We start from the raw sequence: 17,543 nt of genomic DNA on the forward strand, positions 1-17,543 counted from the left end.
CGGACTGCAGAACAAAGGGAACCGAAGCGACGATCTTTACCGTGCACGCACCATACTTTGCGCAGTTAAGGAAATGCAAAATTGAATCAGCTTGTACAACTTACAGAAAATAGCTATCTGCCTGAAATAATTTCTATGCTGTAGTATTATTATCATATGATTGTTTGAGAACTAAATTTGGTACAAAAAATTGAAATAAATAGTAAATTGAACTTCAAAGCAGAACCCTTATTATATGCCTAACTTTGCGCACATAACTTGAAAAATTTCTAACACGAAGCCAGCGTATATCATACAATTTTTCATCCAAATTACATTTTTTCAACTAAAACTACTATTACAAGTCATGTTCATTCCGTTTGTAGGGATATATGAGCATAATTGAGAATATGGGGATCCCCGCCATTATTTTCTTACGATTCGAAATACTTAGTATGTTTCCACGTCTGTTGGTGTATGTACATCCTCATTTATGTACATTGACCACAGCCAACAAAAGTTCTTTTTTGCGCAAACCCTTTTCCGACGAGGTATATATCATAAATATTGAAAATATCGAAAAAATACGACTTGTGCGCAAAATTAGGTACACTGTATTGAAAACAGGTTCCGAACATTGCGCATAATATATTTTAACGAAAAATGTAAATAACAAACCAAATTCTCATGAGATGGCTTCAATAATATTATAATTATTGGATCCATGTGTAATCAGTTGTCATCGAATGTAAAAGTTTACAAAAAATACAGTTTTTCGGGTAGACCGTCACTTGTCATTTGTGCTAAGAACACGCCATTTTGGTCATTTTCACTGTTTTCAGTACAAATTTCGAATGATAAAATGAAAAATGTGTCATTTAATAGCGGCAAAATGCATGCACTGTTATAATAACATGTATATTGTACTGACAAGTTGTACTTATAATTTGAAATTTATTTTAAGCGCATTCTATAACAAAAATAACCGCAAAATGCGCAAAGTTAGGTGCGTGCACGGTAGGCCTTTTTATGTGACACTGCCGAGACAGCACTTGTTTACAGCCGCTGAATAGGCCCGCAAACCCGAAGCTGTCACTTTCATAGAAGAACTGTCAATTGACGATAAAATCAGCTGATTTGAAACCGTCTCGTGAAAAGGCCTATTTGCAGGCAGAGAACTGGGGGATAACCCACTTATGATTGGCGGCGAAGGAGAAAGTACCAAATACTGGATTATATTGCAACTCATAAGGCCGTTACAAATATTTAATTGACTTTTTGTCCTACTGGTCTCCGAATAGTCATAATAAAAATTAATATTAAAATGAAAAAAATCAAAAAACTCCTCGGATTTGTTAAAGAACGTTTTGAAAATCCTAAAAATTATCCGAATTTTATTTTGTTGCCCCTTCAAAATATCATTTTTTGGCAAAAAAAATTCGAGGGGGGGGGGGACAAAATGGATTTTAAATATTTGTATCGGCCTAATTTCACTATCCAAAAAGGAAATGCAGCATGATGGAAAACTACAGAAAAATATTGTTGTCCGCGTAGCTGGACTCCATTATTTTTTTTATATTCTTAAATCTGTGAGCACCGGATCTTGGCTTAAATGGGTTCATCAAATATATTTGTTAGTTGATCGAATCTGTCTTTTTTACTGGTTTATTTTTATAAAATGTTAAATAATAAATACAAAATGATAAACCTTAAATAATAAATATTAAATATTAAAACTTAGTAACTAAATAATAACTATTTAGTAACTAAATATTGAATATTATAGTGTTTCTAAGTTTTTTGATCAAATAAACTTTTTATGAATGCTACAGAAACAGATTTTGGGGTCACTAAAAGGAGGGTGCGGAAAGTACTGGAAACATATTTTTAATTAGCAATATCATTACTTGACACATACTTGACACAAAATCAATTATACGGTATGAAATTGCTGTACCATGTTTCTGCAATCCTTCTTCAGGGTGACCACTTAAGTTACATTTTAAAATTCCTGCATATTTCCCGACTTTTCCCCGATATAATTTTGAGGATCATAAATGAAAATTTATATTCAAGTTTCGCAAAAAAAAAATCGTGTTTGATCATATTTTATTCTAAACTCAAGTATCAAAATATTTATCTAGTTTCCCTAGTAGCACACATGTTCCACCGTTGCCTTAACTGATATTCCACTTATTTCGGTTGCTGTAGCCAGATTTGATAGAAATGTGCTACTTGGGTTTATTGTCTCAGTCAATTCATTGACTAATTTAAGGTCAATTTTTTAAGGTTTCTAAAAGTAAAATCAGCAATGATTCAGTTTCATTGCGAATTTTCCAACACTATTCTAGTTCTACTCATGTTTGAAAAAGTCATTTGATGAAATAATTATGTCCCTGCTAAAAAACGCCGAAATTGCATAGTGGATTGGATCATATATAGATCAAGCATCTTCTTCAGTAATCCACAAGCTGCAACAAAATGCTAATTGGCTTCTTTTTGGACTCTCGGAGATATCCTTGGTCTTAGAAACCTTCCAAAGCGCAAGTAGCATGTTGCTTTCCATAATCAGAAAAGCTCTAAACTCGACATGAAAGGATTCAGGTTTCATTATTTCTTTCATATCATATATTATAGTTATGACAAAGCCGGATAGTTCCTCAAATAGTTTCAAACGGTACGATGAAAAGACTATGCATTTAAAATAGTAAACGATGTTTTTTCGTGTTTCACATTAGAATAATTATACATGAATCAATGAAATGAACACCTGTCGATTTGTTTCCCGATTTTTTGTATAGTTTCACGAAATTCCCGACTTTTTCCCACATTTCCCGCATATTTCCCGCATTTCCCGACTCACTGGCCATCCTGCTTCTTCCATCGTCAATGCTATCAGACATTGCTGCAGAAACTTTTATCTTTTTCCATTTCATGCTTCGCTGGTTGAAATATCCAGCAACCATCTCGATACACCTTGTTCGAAACAACAACACTGATGAAGTTGCTCCAAGGTGAATAAAAACCGGACACTTCCCCTAGTACTTTTATTTAAACACATTGAATTTATTATATTTATTTTGTTCGGATAAATTCTTTCCGTTTGTTACTTTACACTATCAGAAACTTGATATATGTATTTATGTAGTTGAAAAAGAAAGCAGAGAGGGAGAACACCACTTGATTCCGAAAAAAATCCTTGTCTAGATTAGGAACAGATGATTACGAAACTGAATTGGAAACTGGTGCCTCATTGCGCATCTTGACTCGACATCGACATGATAAACCATAGGACGTTTTCAAAAGATGGCGCATTATTTTCAGATCAAGTAGACTTTGCAGAATATAATGAGACAAATAAGTCAACTCTGATTTGTTGTAAATCAAATCTGTTAAACTTAAGGCTGATGAATTTAAATATAACTTAAACTGTAATTTCTATAGTATTTGCTAGCATAAGTTAGATAACAACTTTCATTTGATTAACAATTTTAACAAACAAATTACACCCAACAATGCATTCCATCGCCGAATAGTGATCAAGGGGCTACACATATTTAACCTAAAGAACGACATTACACCAAAATGTGTAATTTCTACTTATTCAAGTTTTATTTAGTAATATTTTCACAAATCCGGAGCAGATCTGCACCTGGCTTGACTAACAAATCAAATCATAGGCTGTTTGAGTATAGAAGAAAACTTTTATACCTAATTCCCATTTAACAGTAATTCGTGCCATTAGGGTAGGGACAATTTTTCAAAACATAATGCAACAATTGAACGATATAAAGTACTACTTGTACATAAGAAAAAAAAAACAATGATTCGTAACAACAGAAGAAAAAAAGTGGAATCTGATTTCACTCTATATGGTAGCTCAAATTGAGCTGTTTAAATTTACTTTAGAAAAACTTTTATACTAGCTAATGCAAGAAAAAATATAATAGTTATAGTAATCAACTGAATTCAAACAAAAGACCTGACCGAAAAAGACGATTAAATAGCAATTTTGTAAAAAAGACAATTAAAACTTATATAAGACGGTGGTGAAATAAAAGACACATTTGTTAAGTTGAGATACGCATGCAATCCGAAATCTTCGGGCCATGGCCAATCTACGTTGTTTACAGGGTGGCCACTCTAGTCGAAAAAATAAATACCCGGGTTTTTCACAGTTTTCCCGGTGGGCTTTTCAGAATTTTCCAGGAAAATTGGGGGAGACAAAATAGATTTTAAATATTTGTATCGGCCTAATAAGCATTGAATTCTAACATTCTAACAGACTCATGGCTCGCTGTAAAAGATTTCAAGTTCTAACCCAAACTGCTGTTTTGTCCGAAAAGCTTTTGAGATATTGACTCTAGAATCTATGTGGCAGGAAAATAATGAAAAGCTCACATATCGACGGTTTCGTGCAATACTGGCACAACTCAAAATACTTTGTTTTTGACATATTGATTGCAAAGCACAGAAAACAGTATAAAGTAACACTTGACAAAGACTCAGGTCGAAATTCACAATGCATCAAAAGTTAGGCTTATTTTAAAATTTGCCGTTTTTTTTCGAAAAATTTGTATACCTCGAATTTATACATTTTTTCAAGTTTTTTTTTATATTGAAACACATAAAAGTAATCCTGATGTATCAATACATGCAAAAATATCCATGGAATTCGAAATATTTACAAAAACAAAGTTTTTTTTATTGAAATTTTTTAACGTTGTTTCTGAACCTTTTAAGATTTCGAGTTGTGCCTGTATTGCACGGACCGTTGATATAGGGAAAAAATATTTGAAAAATTACAAAATGGTTCATTGATGAGCCATTAAAAAAATTACCTAATGAATGTTCATATGTCTAATGTTTTCTCTAATTTCTCGCATTGAAACTAACGATCTAAAAGTCTTTTGCTGTAAAAGGCAAGCTAAGACTTTATTTTCAGTAAACCTTTCTTCTAAATAGGGTCCTCTACTGTTCTGTACTCGGTAGATCTTATATTTTCGCAGTACCTTTGGTGAATTTTTCGAAGGCGTACCTTCTTAACTGAACTGTCTATTAATTAATTTCAAGAAGATTATGAAATAGATGTAGGAAGGTTGAACAGTTTAGTGTGTCAAAAATGTATCAAATTGCAGTATTAAACGACAAGTAATTATAAACTGGTACATGGAAATCTGCGTAAATTGCAGGAAGCTCTCAAGGAATTCCAAAAATTCGAATAGACTTCATAAAAGTTGCTGAAAATATGGAAGCAGGAATCTTCGCAATTTTATCAGAATGTTGATTGAAAAAACAGTAAGGATTGCTGATAAAATTTAAGAAAATTATTCAAAGCTCGTAAGACTTTTTCGAACAAACACTTGAAAATAAGCAAGAATTTGAGAAAAAAGCGATAGAACTTTATTAAATATCAATTGAAGACCTAGGATTACTATAAGTCATTATCAAAATCCAAAGAGGCTAAGTATTGGTGAAGCCTTCTTAGAAAGTATCTAATAAAAGGAATTCTGATGAAATTATACTAGGGGAAAATACCTATTCTTGGCAGTCTAAGACATTCGCTAAATTAAATGATAAAAATAATGAACAATTACACTAAAACACAGGTACAGTTCAACTGGTATACATTTGTATGCTCTTTCTTTGATGATTGGTGTTCACTAAATATAACAACTTTTACCACAAACTCAGTAAATTTAATATAAAGTAACAGGTCAACGTTTCTTCTATTGGCATAGCAATTTCTATTATCAGCAATGAGTTTGCTCCCTTCAGCAACTAGACATGGAAGTAGAAAACTGGTAATGTATTGGTGCCAAATGCTGTTTGTTTATATCCTCCAGTAGTAAAATTCATTCATATTAATCGGCCGCACGCTCATCTCGCTTCACTCAATTTTGGAACAAACTTTATTGTTTATCAAAACTGTCTTAAAACAAAATATGAATTTTTAGCCTTGGCATCAATTTTATTAAATTAATGATTTCGTGTGTGTTACTTCTACGTGAAGTTAAACGATTTACAATGATATGGAAATGCTAATATCATCTTCCAAACTTGGACGTACATGTTCATGATAGCATTAGAGGCGAAAGTATAGAATTGATAGTTGAATCAATAGACAGATAGGCAATAGTAGACAGATAGGCAATAGTATTTAAACACATTGTGAAACGTATTTGACACTTATGCGGTCAACAAAAACCCAGATTAATCCACCTAGCGGCGATGATGCCTTTCTCGTGCATCGTAAAATGTACTGAAAAAATCACATAGGAAAGGTCAAAAAAGCACTTTAGGGGGATAGATCGCATATTTTCTATCATTTTGCATGTTTTTGCATTAATTACTATGCATTCCCACCATTCCTGAAAAAAAATTTTTTTTTTCGATTTTGAAAATTTTTTTCCAAGGGGGGACCCTTGGGGGGAAAAAACAATGATTTTTCAATAATTGCGAAATGCAATGTCCGATCAGGCCAATTTTCAATAGCAAACAATGGGACCGCATTCCCCGTCGAATGCGACTTGTTGCGAGTAAATCGGGTAATGCTAAGTTCCAAAAAGTGTGTCTACAAAATTTGTACACATACACACATACACACACACACACATACATACATACACACAAACAGACATCACCTCAATTCGTCGAGCTGAGTCGATTTGTATATAACACTATGGGTCTCCGAGCCTTCTATCAAAAGTTTGGTTTTGGAGTGAAATTATAGCCTTTACGTATACTTAGTATACGAGAAAGGCAAAAACAGACGGGGATGGCAGATAGGGTACCCGTGTACCCACATATTGAAATTTTCATAACTTTTACCATTTTCAACCTATTTGAATAATGTTGGCCATTTTTGGAGAAGGAAACTTATATGCTTTTTGTCCGCTGCCAAGATTTACGTCTTTTGTTTTTCGTAATGCCTTAGAGTCTACACACGTAAGCAAAAGTCTATCAACCAGTTTCAAATATACAACTTGCTCTTTGCGGTCTTTATATGATATGTTTGTTTTATCATGGTGGTTGTGTACAAGACACAAAACTACGTAAAACCAAATTTATACACATAAGAATGAATTTTTGTCTGTCTGCCCTTATAGACTAGGAAACGTCATGAACATTTGTATGTAGAGGTTGTTGGGAACAATGAAGATTCTCTTCTGCAAGGGGGACTCCCATACAAATGAAGTACAAATTTCTGCTTTAATCGAAAATTAATCTAAAATAATGGAATCTAAATTTGCAACTTTCGAATATTCAACCGTTTTTTAAATATTTTTTACATTATTATTAATCAATTTTAGGTGAAACGAAGCTCGTCGGTTCTGGTAGTATAGTACATATATTAACAATATATTCTACCTCGTGAGTCTTCATATGTTGAATAATGGGCAGCACTGTCCTATCCAGCCACTGGAGCCACCCCATTCTAACACTACGTTTCACAGTTGAATAATAGATAATACCCATAAAGTAGGCAATTATTTATAGTTGAAATGCGCTATGTAGGAACAGGAATGGTTATGATTTTTTTTGATGACCTTGGAAAGTATTGAATTTGCAAAAGAAAAACGGTCCAGTCAGGCACATAAGGGTTAAAATACTACGGTGTTGCTATCACTTTTGATATAATTTATGGTCTGCGTAAAAATCTGAATAGAAGAATTTGTATTTTAACACTTTTTTTAAATGAATGCCATCGCCGGATATTTTGTTCGTATTTTTCTAACATCAAATCACATAGAATTGTGCGTGGTATCTTTATAGCGTGTGTTTGATATGCTCACAAACACATTCTCTCGCTCTATTCCGAAGTGTGCTGCTGTCAAAGAAAACGAACAGTCCCGATTTTATTTAGTGAAATATAGAGCAAATATTGCATAAATTTGCTCTTTGTGGTAATAATCAAGTGGTGATAAAGTGTAAAAAGTAGTTTACGTACTTAATTTGTCGTGTCATACGCAATAAAGAGGAGAAACAGGCTATCCAAAAAAGTAAGTAACAGCACAGATAACAGATATTGAGGCTGGCATCCGATACGTGTGTAAACATCCGCAACCGTTAATTCAAATGTATTTTAAATTGGGACCGCGTTTGGCAATCGATTGGAGATGGCGCGAGGATCATTGTTATTGAAAACGCAGCCCGAATGCGGCTGTCAAATGCATTGGCTGCGTTCGACGGTTGTTAATCAGCTGCGTCCGTGTGTACTGCCGCAATCAGTTGAGTAGATGGCATCAGTGGGCCAACGTATATCAATTCAAAAGTTTACACAGGATTTTCAATAAAATTTGTTCTAGCCTAAATATCTGTTATCTGTGGTAACAGTTTGCTTTTCACGCGCTGCTTTCTTTGGCGATGCAATAATGACAAGGATTTCGTAGGTGCAAATTTGTTTCGGTGATTAACTCATCAAATCTTGCTACTTTTACACAAACAACGTATTCAAATGAAAGCTTAGACTTGAAATTGTGTGATTGAATCAAAATTATGTTCATAAATAGTGTATGTTTGCTGGAAAACGCAAATATTGTTGAGGGTGCCAACAACTGTCGCACCCTGCCAATGCCGTATTCTACCCTACTAAAAATTTAATCAAACAAATTCATATTTTCTTAATCAAAGCATTGCTTCGGGACTGATTTGCGATTCGGTTCTGTAGAATGCAAACGTTCCCCCTGTAACTAATTCCTTTTTCTGATAGAGGAAAGCTTATTCTGTTTGATACATATCGTTATTTTCTCCGAAAATGCTCGCTGCAGAATCTGTCTAAAAAAAAATGCACGCGCATGGCGTGCATTTTTTTAGACAGATTGATATGACTTTTTTAGTATACAAATATCCCTCTATTAGCTGCACTTAATTAGTTAAGAATATATAAATGTTTAGATGGTGCAAAATCAAAGAGCTGAACTTTTTGCACAAATGTGGGACAACACTATTTGCCTTCCAATGTTTGATTACAAAATAAGTTACGCCCAAATCGCAAATCAGTCCTGGTTTGTAGATGCTTTTTTTGAGTAATTCTCGTAATTCATTTCAAATATACAGCCTCAAATTCAAATATTTTAAAGTTATAATCAGATTTTCTATATTATGAAATTCACATATACTTTTGGGTTATAAACTTTATATAAATTTGAAAAAAAAAATCCCTGTGGCTTCATCAAATTCCCGGGGTTTTCCCGGTGATTGTTTAACACTAGGCAATACGTTTACATTGTTGGCATAAACTTTCAACGTGACGATAACTATATCGAACTCATGAAATCAATGTGAACTCGACTCGTAGAAAACTTATTCCAGGTTATCCAAGGTTTGTGATAATCACAACGGACCTTTCCATCCACTGATTGGTAGGCTCGAGCGTCCCGCCCTCTGCTTCAGACCCATAAAAGGTGTTTGAAACAGTTCAGTTTTAGGGTGTTAAACTTGTAAAAGAATAGAAGATAGAGGAGGATAGTGTGGTGCGGCTTCTGAGTACCTGGGAAATATTCTGTAAGCAATTTCGACAAGAAATAACGGGTACCGTTCACGCATTTGGCCTTTCCAAGGCATAAAATGATTCATATTTGTGGAATGAATTAAAAAAAATGAAAATATTTGTTTTCCAATTTTGTCACATACCCTGTTTTATCACCCCAAAATTCACCAGGGGGGTGATAAAATCGGGATATTACTGTAGTTGTTTGTAGTACTTTTAGTCGATCTTTAAAATGTGTTCCATGCGTGCCCACCACTTTGCCCAGGGAAGCCAAGACAATTTCCAATCCGAAAATTGCCTAGACCAGCACCGGGAATCGAACCCAGCCACCCTCAGCATGGTATTGCTTTGTAGCCACGCGTCTTACCGCATGTGGAAAAATAAGTCATTCTATTAGATAATTGTTTGAAGCCCTGATTACCCCACATTACACTGGCACGTTTGGAATCATCCAGTGGTACTTGGTCGTAACATTCGTTTTCTTTTAAAATTCTATAACATCCATCACGCTCGCCCTTCATATTAGTCATATGTATACAACAAATGCTTGACTATTACTAGGGTAACCGTACCCTTAGTGGAGGTAGTGGGGTTTTAATGAGATTTATCATATTTATACACTTTACGATGGTTTCAGTTGATGCGCCGTGCTTCAAATATCCTGTTAAATGCAACTTATCTTAAGGTTTCACTTGAAAAACTATGGCGAGTCTCATAAGAAATCAATGGATAGCACCACTATGGGAACCAAAATTAATTTTCACCGCCACTAAAGGAACAGTGTACCCATAGTGGTGCAAGCAATATTTGGTAATTATTGATGTTAAATGACATATTTTTGTTAGCAAATTTATTAGTTTATCTATTGACAAAGATATTAAAGCTGTAAATTTTCCATGATTATCGATTTTTAAAAAATATTTTCTTTTGTGGATCTACTAATACCTCCACTATTGGTACCGTTACCCTATACTAAGAATATACACTGAAAATAATCCAAACGCTCGATTTAAGATTTCTTGCACTTGAATATCAAAGAAGGTTCACAATTTGATTCAAAATGTATATCTTTTCAGATTAAACTTTTTACCCTTTGAATTCAAGAGCTATTACACTTGAGAACTCAATTTTCAGTCACTCTCGGCTATCAAGTGCGTTGATTATTTAATTAAAGTGGAAAGCACTTGGTTTTGCCCTACTGGTCAGTAACAGTGACTTCGAAAAGTAAAACACTTTCTATTCGATAGGTTTGTTTTTGACAGCGAAGTGTATTCTGAGGCTACACTTTTAAAGTGAATCCATGAAATTTGAAGTGATCAACACTTTAATAAACAATGTTGCGCTTTGAAAAAAATATTGAGCTTGTGTTCTGGTAGTTGGAAGGGCGTCCCATGTTCTCAGCAAAAAAAAAGATTTTTCTATCAGGCAGTAAGTATAATTGATAAAATGCAATTCAGAAAAATGAATAATATTTCAAAACATGTATTGCTATTATTTTTATTTGCAGAAATCGAATACTACCTAAAAGGAAATAATTTTCTCCATCGTTAACCTATCAGGCAGCAGGGCTTGTGTTTAAGGTAGATACAGCTTACTTAAAAGAAATAGGCAACCATCATATACATTGTACACATTTTCTATTTCTTTAGAGCATCCGGAGGAATTATCAACCGAAACATAAGAAATGTTAGAGAGCAACAGGCAGGTGGTATTATGATACCAGTTGAAAATAGAATTTTGAACTCACGAAAAACGATTGTATTTACAACTAGTTCACATTGTTCGCAACCAGATGCGCTGATGAAGATTTTGCGACTAATAGGAGAAAAATCGTTCGAGTTCAAGAATCCGGTTGTGAGCTGCACAAAGAGTATGTAAAAATTTAATAGACAAAAATTTTAAAAATATTAGTAAATAAAATTTGAATGGAATTATAATACGCGGTTTATATTTATTAATGAAATTGAATTGAAATTGGAATATTGAAAAAATGGCTATCGAACAGTAACAACATTCACTTTCAAAGCTTTTTCTGTTGAAATTCAATAATAATACTTTTTGATTTCAATACAATATGTACCATTTTGAATACAATGCAAAGAACGTTTTTTCTCAAGTATAAAACACTTCTGCCGAAAGTGTTTTTCTGTTCAAAGTAATATGTGACATGATGAGTTACTGAAAGTGTTTCGCACTCGAGTTTCACATGTTTGACCAGTAGGGCAAATCAAAGTGCAAAACACTTTATAGTAACGTGTATATTTTTTTGAGTGTAGTAAAAGTTCGGAAGTAATCATGGGGCCAGCCAAAAGATATTTTAGTTACTAAAATATCTTTTGGCCAGCCACCACCTTTATCAGATAAGGGGTCGTACACATATTACGTAGGCACTTATGGGGCAAAGGGGGGTGTCGTTTTCTTACACATCATATAAAAATTGATTTGTATGAAAAAATAAATCTTACATGGGCATGGGAGGGGAGGTTCCAAAATCCCAGTAAAATTGCTTACGTAATTTCAATAGACGAATCCAAGCAAAAAATAAGAAGACACACGCAGTGGCGTTTTCCTAACCTCAATCTACCTGTGCACTGGATTGAAATTTGAGGAATTTTTGCGCGCAAATGCATCGAATCACTAGATTTTAATTAGCTTAAAGGACTCTGATTTTATTTTTTATTTTGGGCTTCCTATTTTTTACTTGGATTCGTCTGCTTGATGTGATTTTATATAAAACTTACCGCTCCAGCCACTGAAGAATGCAAGCGTAATGGAACGCATGGCCACAGGGCGTAACATGGACATCAACGGATGATACAAAAATATCCGTACAAATAGTGCACGAGAAGTTCATATTGCCACTCCAATCACATTGATAAAATCACAATGAAAAATTTAATTTTGGAAGAACTTAATAGGTAATTATTTTCTGTACAAAATTATTTAGAAAAGATCGCAGGACGCTCGAAGACGCTGACGCTGCATGATCGAACACAACTCTCCACAACACTCACTCAGCAGGGTGGCCAGATATTTTCATATAAATCGGTAGCTTTGCCACGCTCATTTGAATCTACTCAAGAGTCGTAATCACTCAAAAATTTTAATGGAAATATCAAAAAGTGAGTACATAATACTAATATCACATTTCAAGCTCTATCTGGTAAAAGGGCGAATGTCGCAAGAGAGGATTCTCTTCGTCGACTTCCCCTTTTTTAAATAAAAGTGACAAGCAGTGGATTTCATCGCGGTTTATCACCTCAGAATGCAAGTTTTCAATGTTTTCTTTCGTTCTGAGGGGAAAAACCGCAACGAAATCATCCGCTTGTCACTTTAATTTAAAAGAGGGGAAGTCGGCGAAGAGAATTCTCTCTTGCGACATTCGCCCTTATTCCAGATAGAGCTTGATTTGATGAGAGTAAAAAGTAAATATTAATGTTAGGTCTCCTGTCATTCCATCCGTTTCGTAAAAAAGCTTATCTCACGTCCGAATGTGTGAGTGGCTATAAAAGGAAAACAAACACTCCTAGATGGTGAATAGAGTGGCCCAGCCTAGTGTGGGGAGAAAAAAAAGTCGTCGGATTCTACGGGGCACCCTCCAGGATTTTGCCTTTAGATAAGAAAATCAATCTAATCATTCTCTGAAAATTTCAGCCTGATCGGTTATTGCATAAACTGGCGCAATTGATTTGAAGTTAATATGGGGGTTTCAGTCGAAATATATGGGAAAATACACCTCTGTTACTATTTCGTACAGGCAATGGATGGAAGAGCCCGATTGAGCCCAGATTTGCAGGAAATGAAGTTAACATGCCCATGAACAATTCGACATAGAATTCTACTATGACTTTTCACTCAAATTGGGGGTTCAGTGTAGGAACCCAAGTAATTTTTTCTCGAAATTAAGTACCTAGAATTCAAGACAAAATTTTCAAAACGACTTAACTGCTTTTATAAACAAAGATTCAAACGACGATTTGACGAATCTGATAGCTCTCCCACGCAAACCAACACCATCATTTGGTAGGTGAAGGATTCCGCTACCTGTTGATGGTGTTGGTTTGCGTGGGAGAGCTATCAGATTCGTCAAATCGTCGTTTGAATCTTTGTTTATAAAAGCAGTTAAGTCGTTTTGAAAATTTTGTCTTGATATAAAAAATCATTGTATGAAAAAAAAATATTACATGGGCATAAGAGGGGGAGGGGGGGGTGTGTGGTACGAAAATCCCAGAAAAATTGCTTACGTAATTGCAATAGACGAATCCAAGCAAAAAAAAAAGAAGACATGAGCAGTGGCGTTTCCCTAACCTCAATCTACCTGTGCACTGGATTGAAATTTGAGGAATTTTTGTGTGGAAATGCATCGAATCACTAGATTTTAATTAGCTTAAACGACTCTGATTTTATTTTTCATTTTGGGCTTCTTATTTTTTACTTGGATTCGTCTGCTTGATGTGATTTTATATAAAACTTACCGCTCCAGCCACTGAAGAATGCAAGCGTAATGGAACGCATGGCCACAGGGCGTAACATGGACATCAACGGATGATACAAAAATATCCGTACAAATAGTGCACGAGAAGTTCATATTGCCACTCCAATCACATTGATAAAATCACAATAAAAATTTTATTTTTGGAAGAACTTACTAGGTAATTATTTTCTGTACAAAATTATTTAAAAAAGATCGCAGGACGCTCGAAGACGCTGACGCTGCATGGTCGAACCGGTCGAACACAACTCTCCACAACGCTCACTCAGCAGGGTGGCCAGATATTTTCATATAAAACGGTAGCTTTGCCACGCTAATTTGAATCTACTCAAGAGTCGTAATCACTCAAAAATTTTAATGGAAATATCAAAAAGTGAGTACATAATACTAATATCACATTTGATGAGTATTCCGTATAAAAAGTAAATATTAATGATAGGTCTCCTGTCATTCCATCCGTTTCGTAAAATAGCTTATTATTGAGATTCTCACGTCCGAATGTGTGAGTGGCTATAAAAGGAAAACAGACACTCCTAGATGGTGAAACTCAGCAAAGCTTGGGTTAAAATGAGTAAATTTCCATATATTTTTTGACTTCTTTGCCATCATTGTGATGACCCGATCAATTTTGAGGTTATGAGCAGAAGGAAAACATTATTTACACACTGTAAGAATAAAGTACCTAATATTAGGTACTTTTCACTCAAATTGGGGGTTCAGTGTAGGAACCCAAGTAATTTTTTCTCGAAATTAAGGGTCTGTCTCATTTGGAGAATTAAACTTAAAAGTGACAGTTCGAAAATAAAAAAATCACCCCGTTATAAGAATGGCTGGTGCTACCCAGCAATTCCAATAGGACATCGATGGAAAATGATTCGATATCTGTCAAAAGTAATCCTGCTCTGCGAGCAGGGTTATTCGATAATTATTGAAATGTCACTTTTAAGTTTAATTTCAGTTTAATTATCCAATTGAGACAGACCCTAAGTACCTACACGCAAAAAAATGTTGCGGTCGAAACTACCATTCCGAGGGTTAAGCCCCAAACGCAATACAACGGAACGGCGACGGAAACGGAAAATTTGACAGAAAATATATGGGCTAACTGTCAAATTTTCCGTTTCCGTCGCCGTTCCGTTGTATTGCGTTTGGGGCTTTAATTTAAGAATACGCACCGACGATTTTCAGCAGACAACAAACCCGTTTGATTTTACCATGCGCGCAGTAAGAATCAACTGTGGTCCTGGTGGAATGTTGTTGCATGAACTGAATCAGTGGTGAATTTGTCCGAATGCGTGGTAAATTTAACTGAAAATTTGTGGTTGTTTTAAAAACATGGCGTAGTCTACAAAATAGTAACCGTTACCATAGATTTTTTTTCTGTGTAGAATTCACTTAATATTAAGGTCTGTCTCATTTGGAGAATTAAACTGAAATTAAACTTAAAAGTGACATTTCAATAATTATCGAATAACCCTGCTCGCAGAGCAAGATTACTTTTGACAGATATCGAATCATTTTCCATCGATGTCCTATTGGAATTGCTGGGTAGCACCAGCCATTCTTATAACGGGGTGATTTTTTAATTTTCGAACTGTCACTTTTAAGTTTAATTCTCCAAATGAGACAGACCCTAAGGCTTTGGTCCGATTCGCGAATTAAAATAAAATTTAACTCAAAAGTGACAGTTCAAAAATAATGAAATCCCCCGCTCATAAGAATGACTGGTGCTACCCAGCAAGACCAACAAAACATCTATAAAAAATGATTCAATATCTGTCAAAAGTAATCAAAAATAATAATTATTATGTGGTTGGTAAGTTAGAAACAGTCACTTTTATTGCTTTAATCAATAATCATTAAATAAATTCCAGATTGAGAACTTCTTAAAACAACCATACTTGCATGCTAACTTGCTGATTAATCTATAACTAACGAATGGAGAATAGACATGTATCATCCAACAATAAGCAATTAATGGAATTAATTACTTGTTCTGATATTAATAGTTCTAATAATCTTTATTCTTCCTCAGATCAAAGGACATATTATTTCTTTTCCTATCAGAGTTGCATCGCCTAGGAAGGGGCTTGGAAAAAATAAACTTATAAAAGCACCTTCTCCACCTCGTTCTCCACAGCAAGAGGACGAAAAACGAGTCTGACCATCCATGAAACAATTGGGTTGTTTAGCAATTAAAAATAAGAGGTTTTTCATAGTTTAACATAAAGAGCATGCTTTCCTGATCTCCAACATATTTTTATTTTGTTTGTAAACCTTTTATTTGCATTTTTGTGCAGCAAACAATAAACCATTTCAATCGATAGAATGACACTAACATTCATAGAATGAGATTTGGCCCATGCAAGAACAAATTTTTAGTCCCATACAAATTTAAAATTCAAATTAAAAAAAGTTCCGGTGCTCCAAAAATTCTGAAAAATTGGGGTTAGGCTCAGTTTTTTATGCAGATTCAGAAAATGTAAAAACATATATACCCCTAAACAACCAAATTGGGTTGTTTAGCAAAGAAAAATATGAGGTTTTTTATAGTTTAACAACATATATAGATAGATAGATTAAACCTTTTATAAACATTTATACAGCAAACAATAAGCCATTTCAATCGATAGAATGACACTAACATTCAAAGAATGACAGTTGGCCCATGCAGCATAAGAACAAATTATTAGTCCTATATAAATTTAAAATGCAAATTAAAAATAGTTCCGGTGCTCCAAAAATTCTGATAAATTGGTGTTAAGCTCAGTTTCTTATGCAGATTCAGAATATGTAGACACATATATACATATCCCCCCGCTTATCCGGACCTCGCTAATCCGACGACTCGTTAGTTCGGATCTCGCTAATTCGGAATTTTCCGGATTAAAAAGTATCAACACCCATTTAAACACATTATGCTGTCAGTTTTCAAATTTGTGCTGTGATTTTGTTTTGATTCATTTGTATGGATTTGACAGTCGGATTAACGAGAGAAACCCCGGTAGTCCGGCCATACATTTGTCGGATCAGCGGGGGTATACTGTACCCCTAAACAACCCAATTGCAACTACAAATAGAGGTGTGCGCCGCCGCGCCACGCCGCCGCCGCCGGCAGCTTTTGGCACGCCGCCGCCGTCGACATTTTTGCATCGGCGCGCCGCCGTTTAAAATTTGCCACGCCGCTGATCTATAATTTTCCACGCCGATTGATATTTTCAATGGAAACTCCTAAGATTCATTGGATTTTCCGTATAATTTGCTGATAGATCTCTACAGCATTGCGTTGAAACTTCAGAGAATTTTTCGTGAGGATACCAATTATTTCCATGAAAATTCCATTCAATACCTTGTTAAAACTTCGAAGAGCTCTCCGTAAAAACTAAGCGTTTGAAAATTGCAAAAAATGAAAAAAATGAAAATCTAATTTAAATTAAATTTTTGAATAGAAAAGAGTTGTTCGGCAGAAAGTCACAAGACTGAAAGTTGTTAGCCCGAATCGTTTAACCGAAAAGATTAATTGGTAGAAGCCTACCCGCGCAAAGCTTAAGAGCAAATCGATAACTTGTTTTAATGTTG

General features: G+C 34.7%; 1 protein-coding gene across 4 annotated transcripts in view; it reads right to left on the reverse strand.

The window, feature by feature from the left end:
• LOC134225134 (semaphorin-5A) overlaps nt 1-17,543 on the reverse strand; it is a 659,484-nt gene that overhangs the window by 147,473 nt on the left and 494,468 nt on the right. The window contains exon 1 of one of the 4 annotated variants that reach the window (XM_062704955.1): nt 12,214-12,503. The exons of the other annotated variants lie outside the window; for them this stretch is intronic. Coding sequence (XP_062560939.1) covers nt 12,214-12,326 — 113 coding nt within the window. The 5' untranslated portion in view covers nt 12,327-12,503. Of the gene's footprint in view, nt 1-12,213; nt 12,504-17,543 lie in introns of those variants that run through there. 4 annotated transcript variants of the gene reach the window in all.

The sequence above is a fragment of the Armigeres subalbatus genome, chromosome 3 (genome assembly GCF_024139115.2).
Source record: "Armigeres subalbatus isolate Guangzhou_Male chromosome 3, GZ_Asu_2, whole genome shotgun sequence".
NCBI classification, from domain to species: domain Eukaryota; kingdom Metazoa; phylum Arthropoda; class Insecta; order Diptera; family Culicidae; genus Armigeres; species Armigeres subalbatus.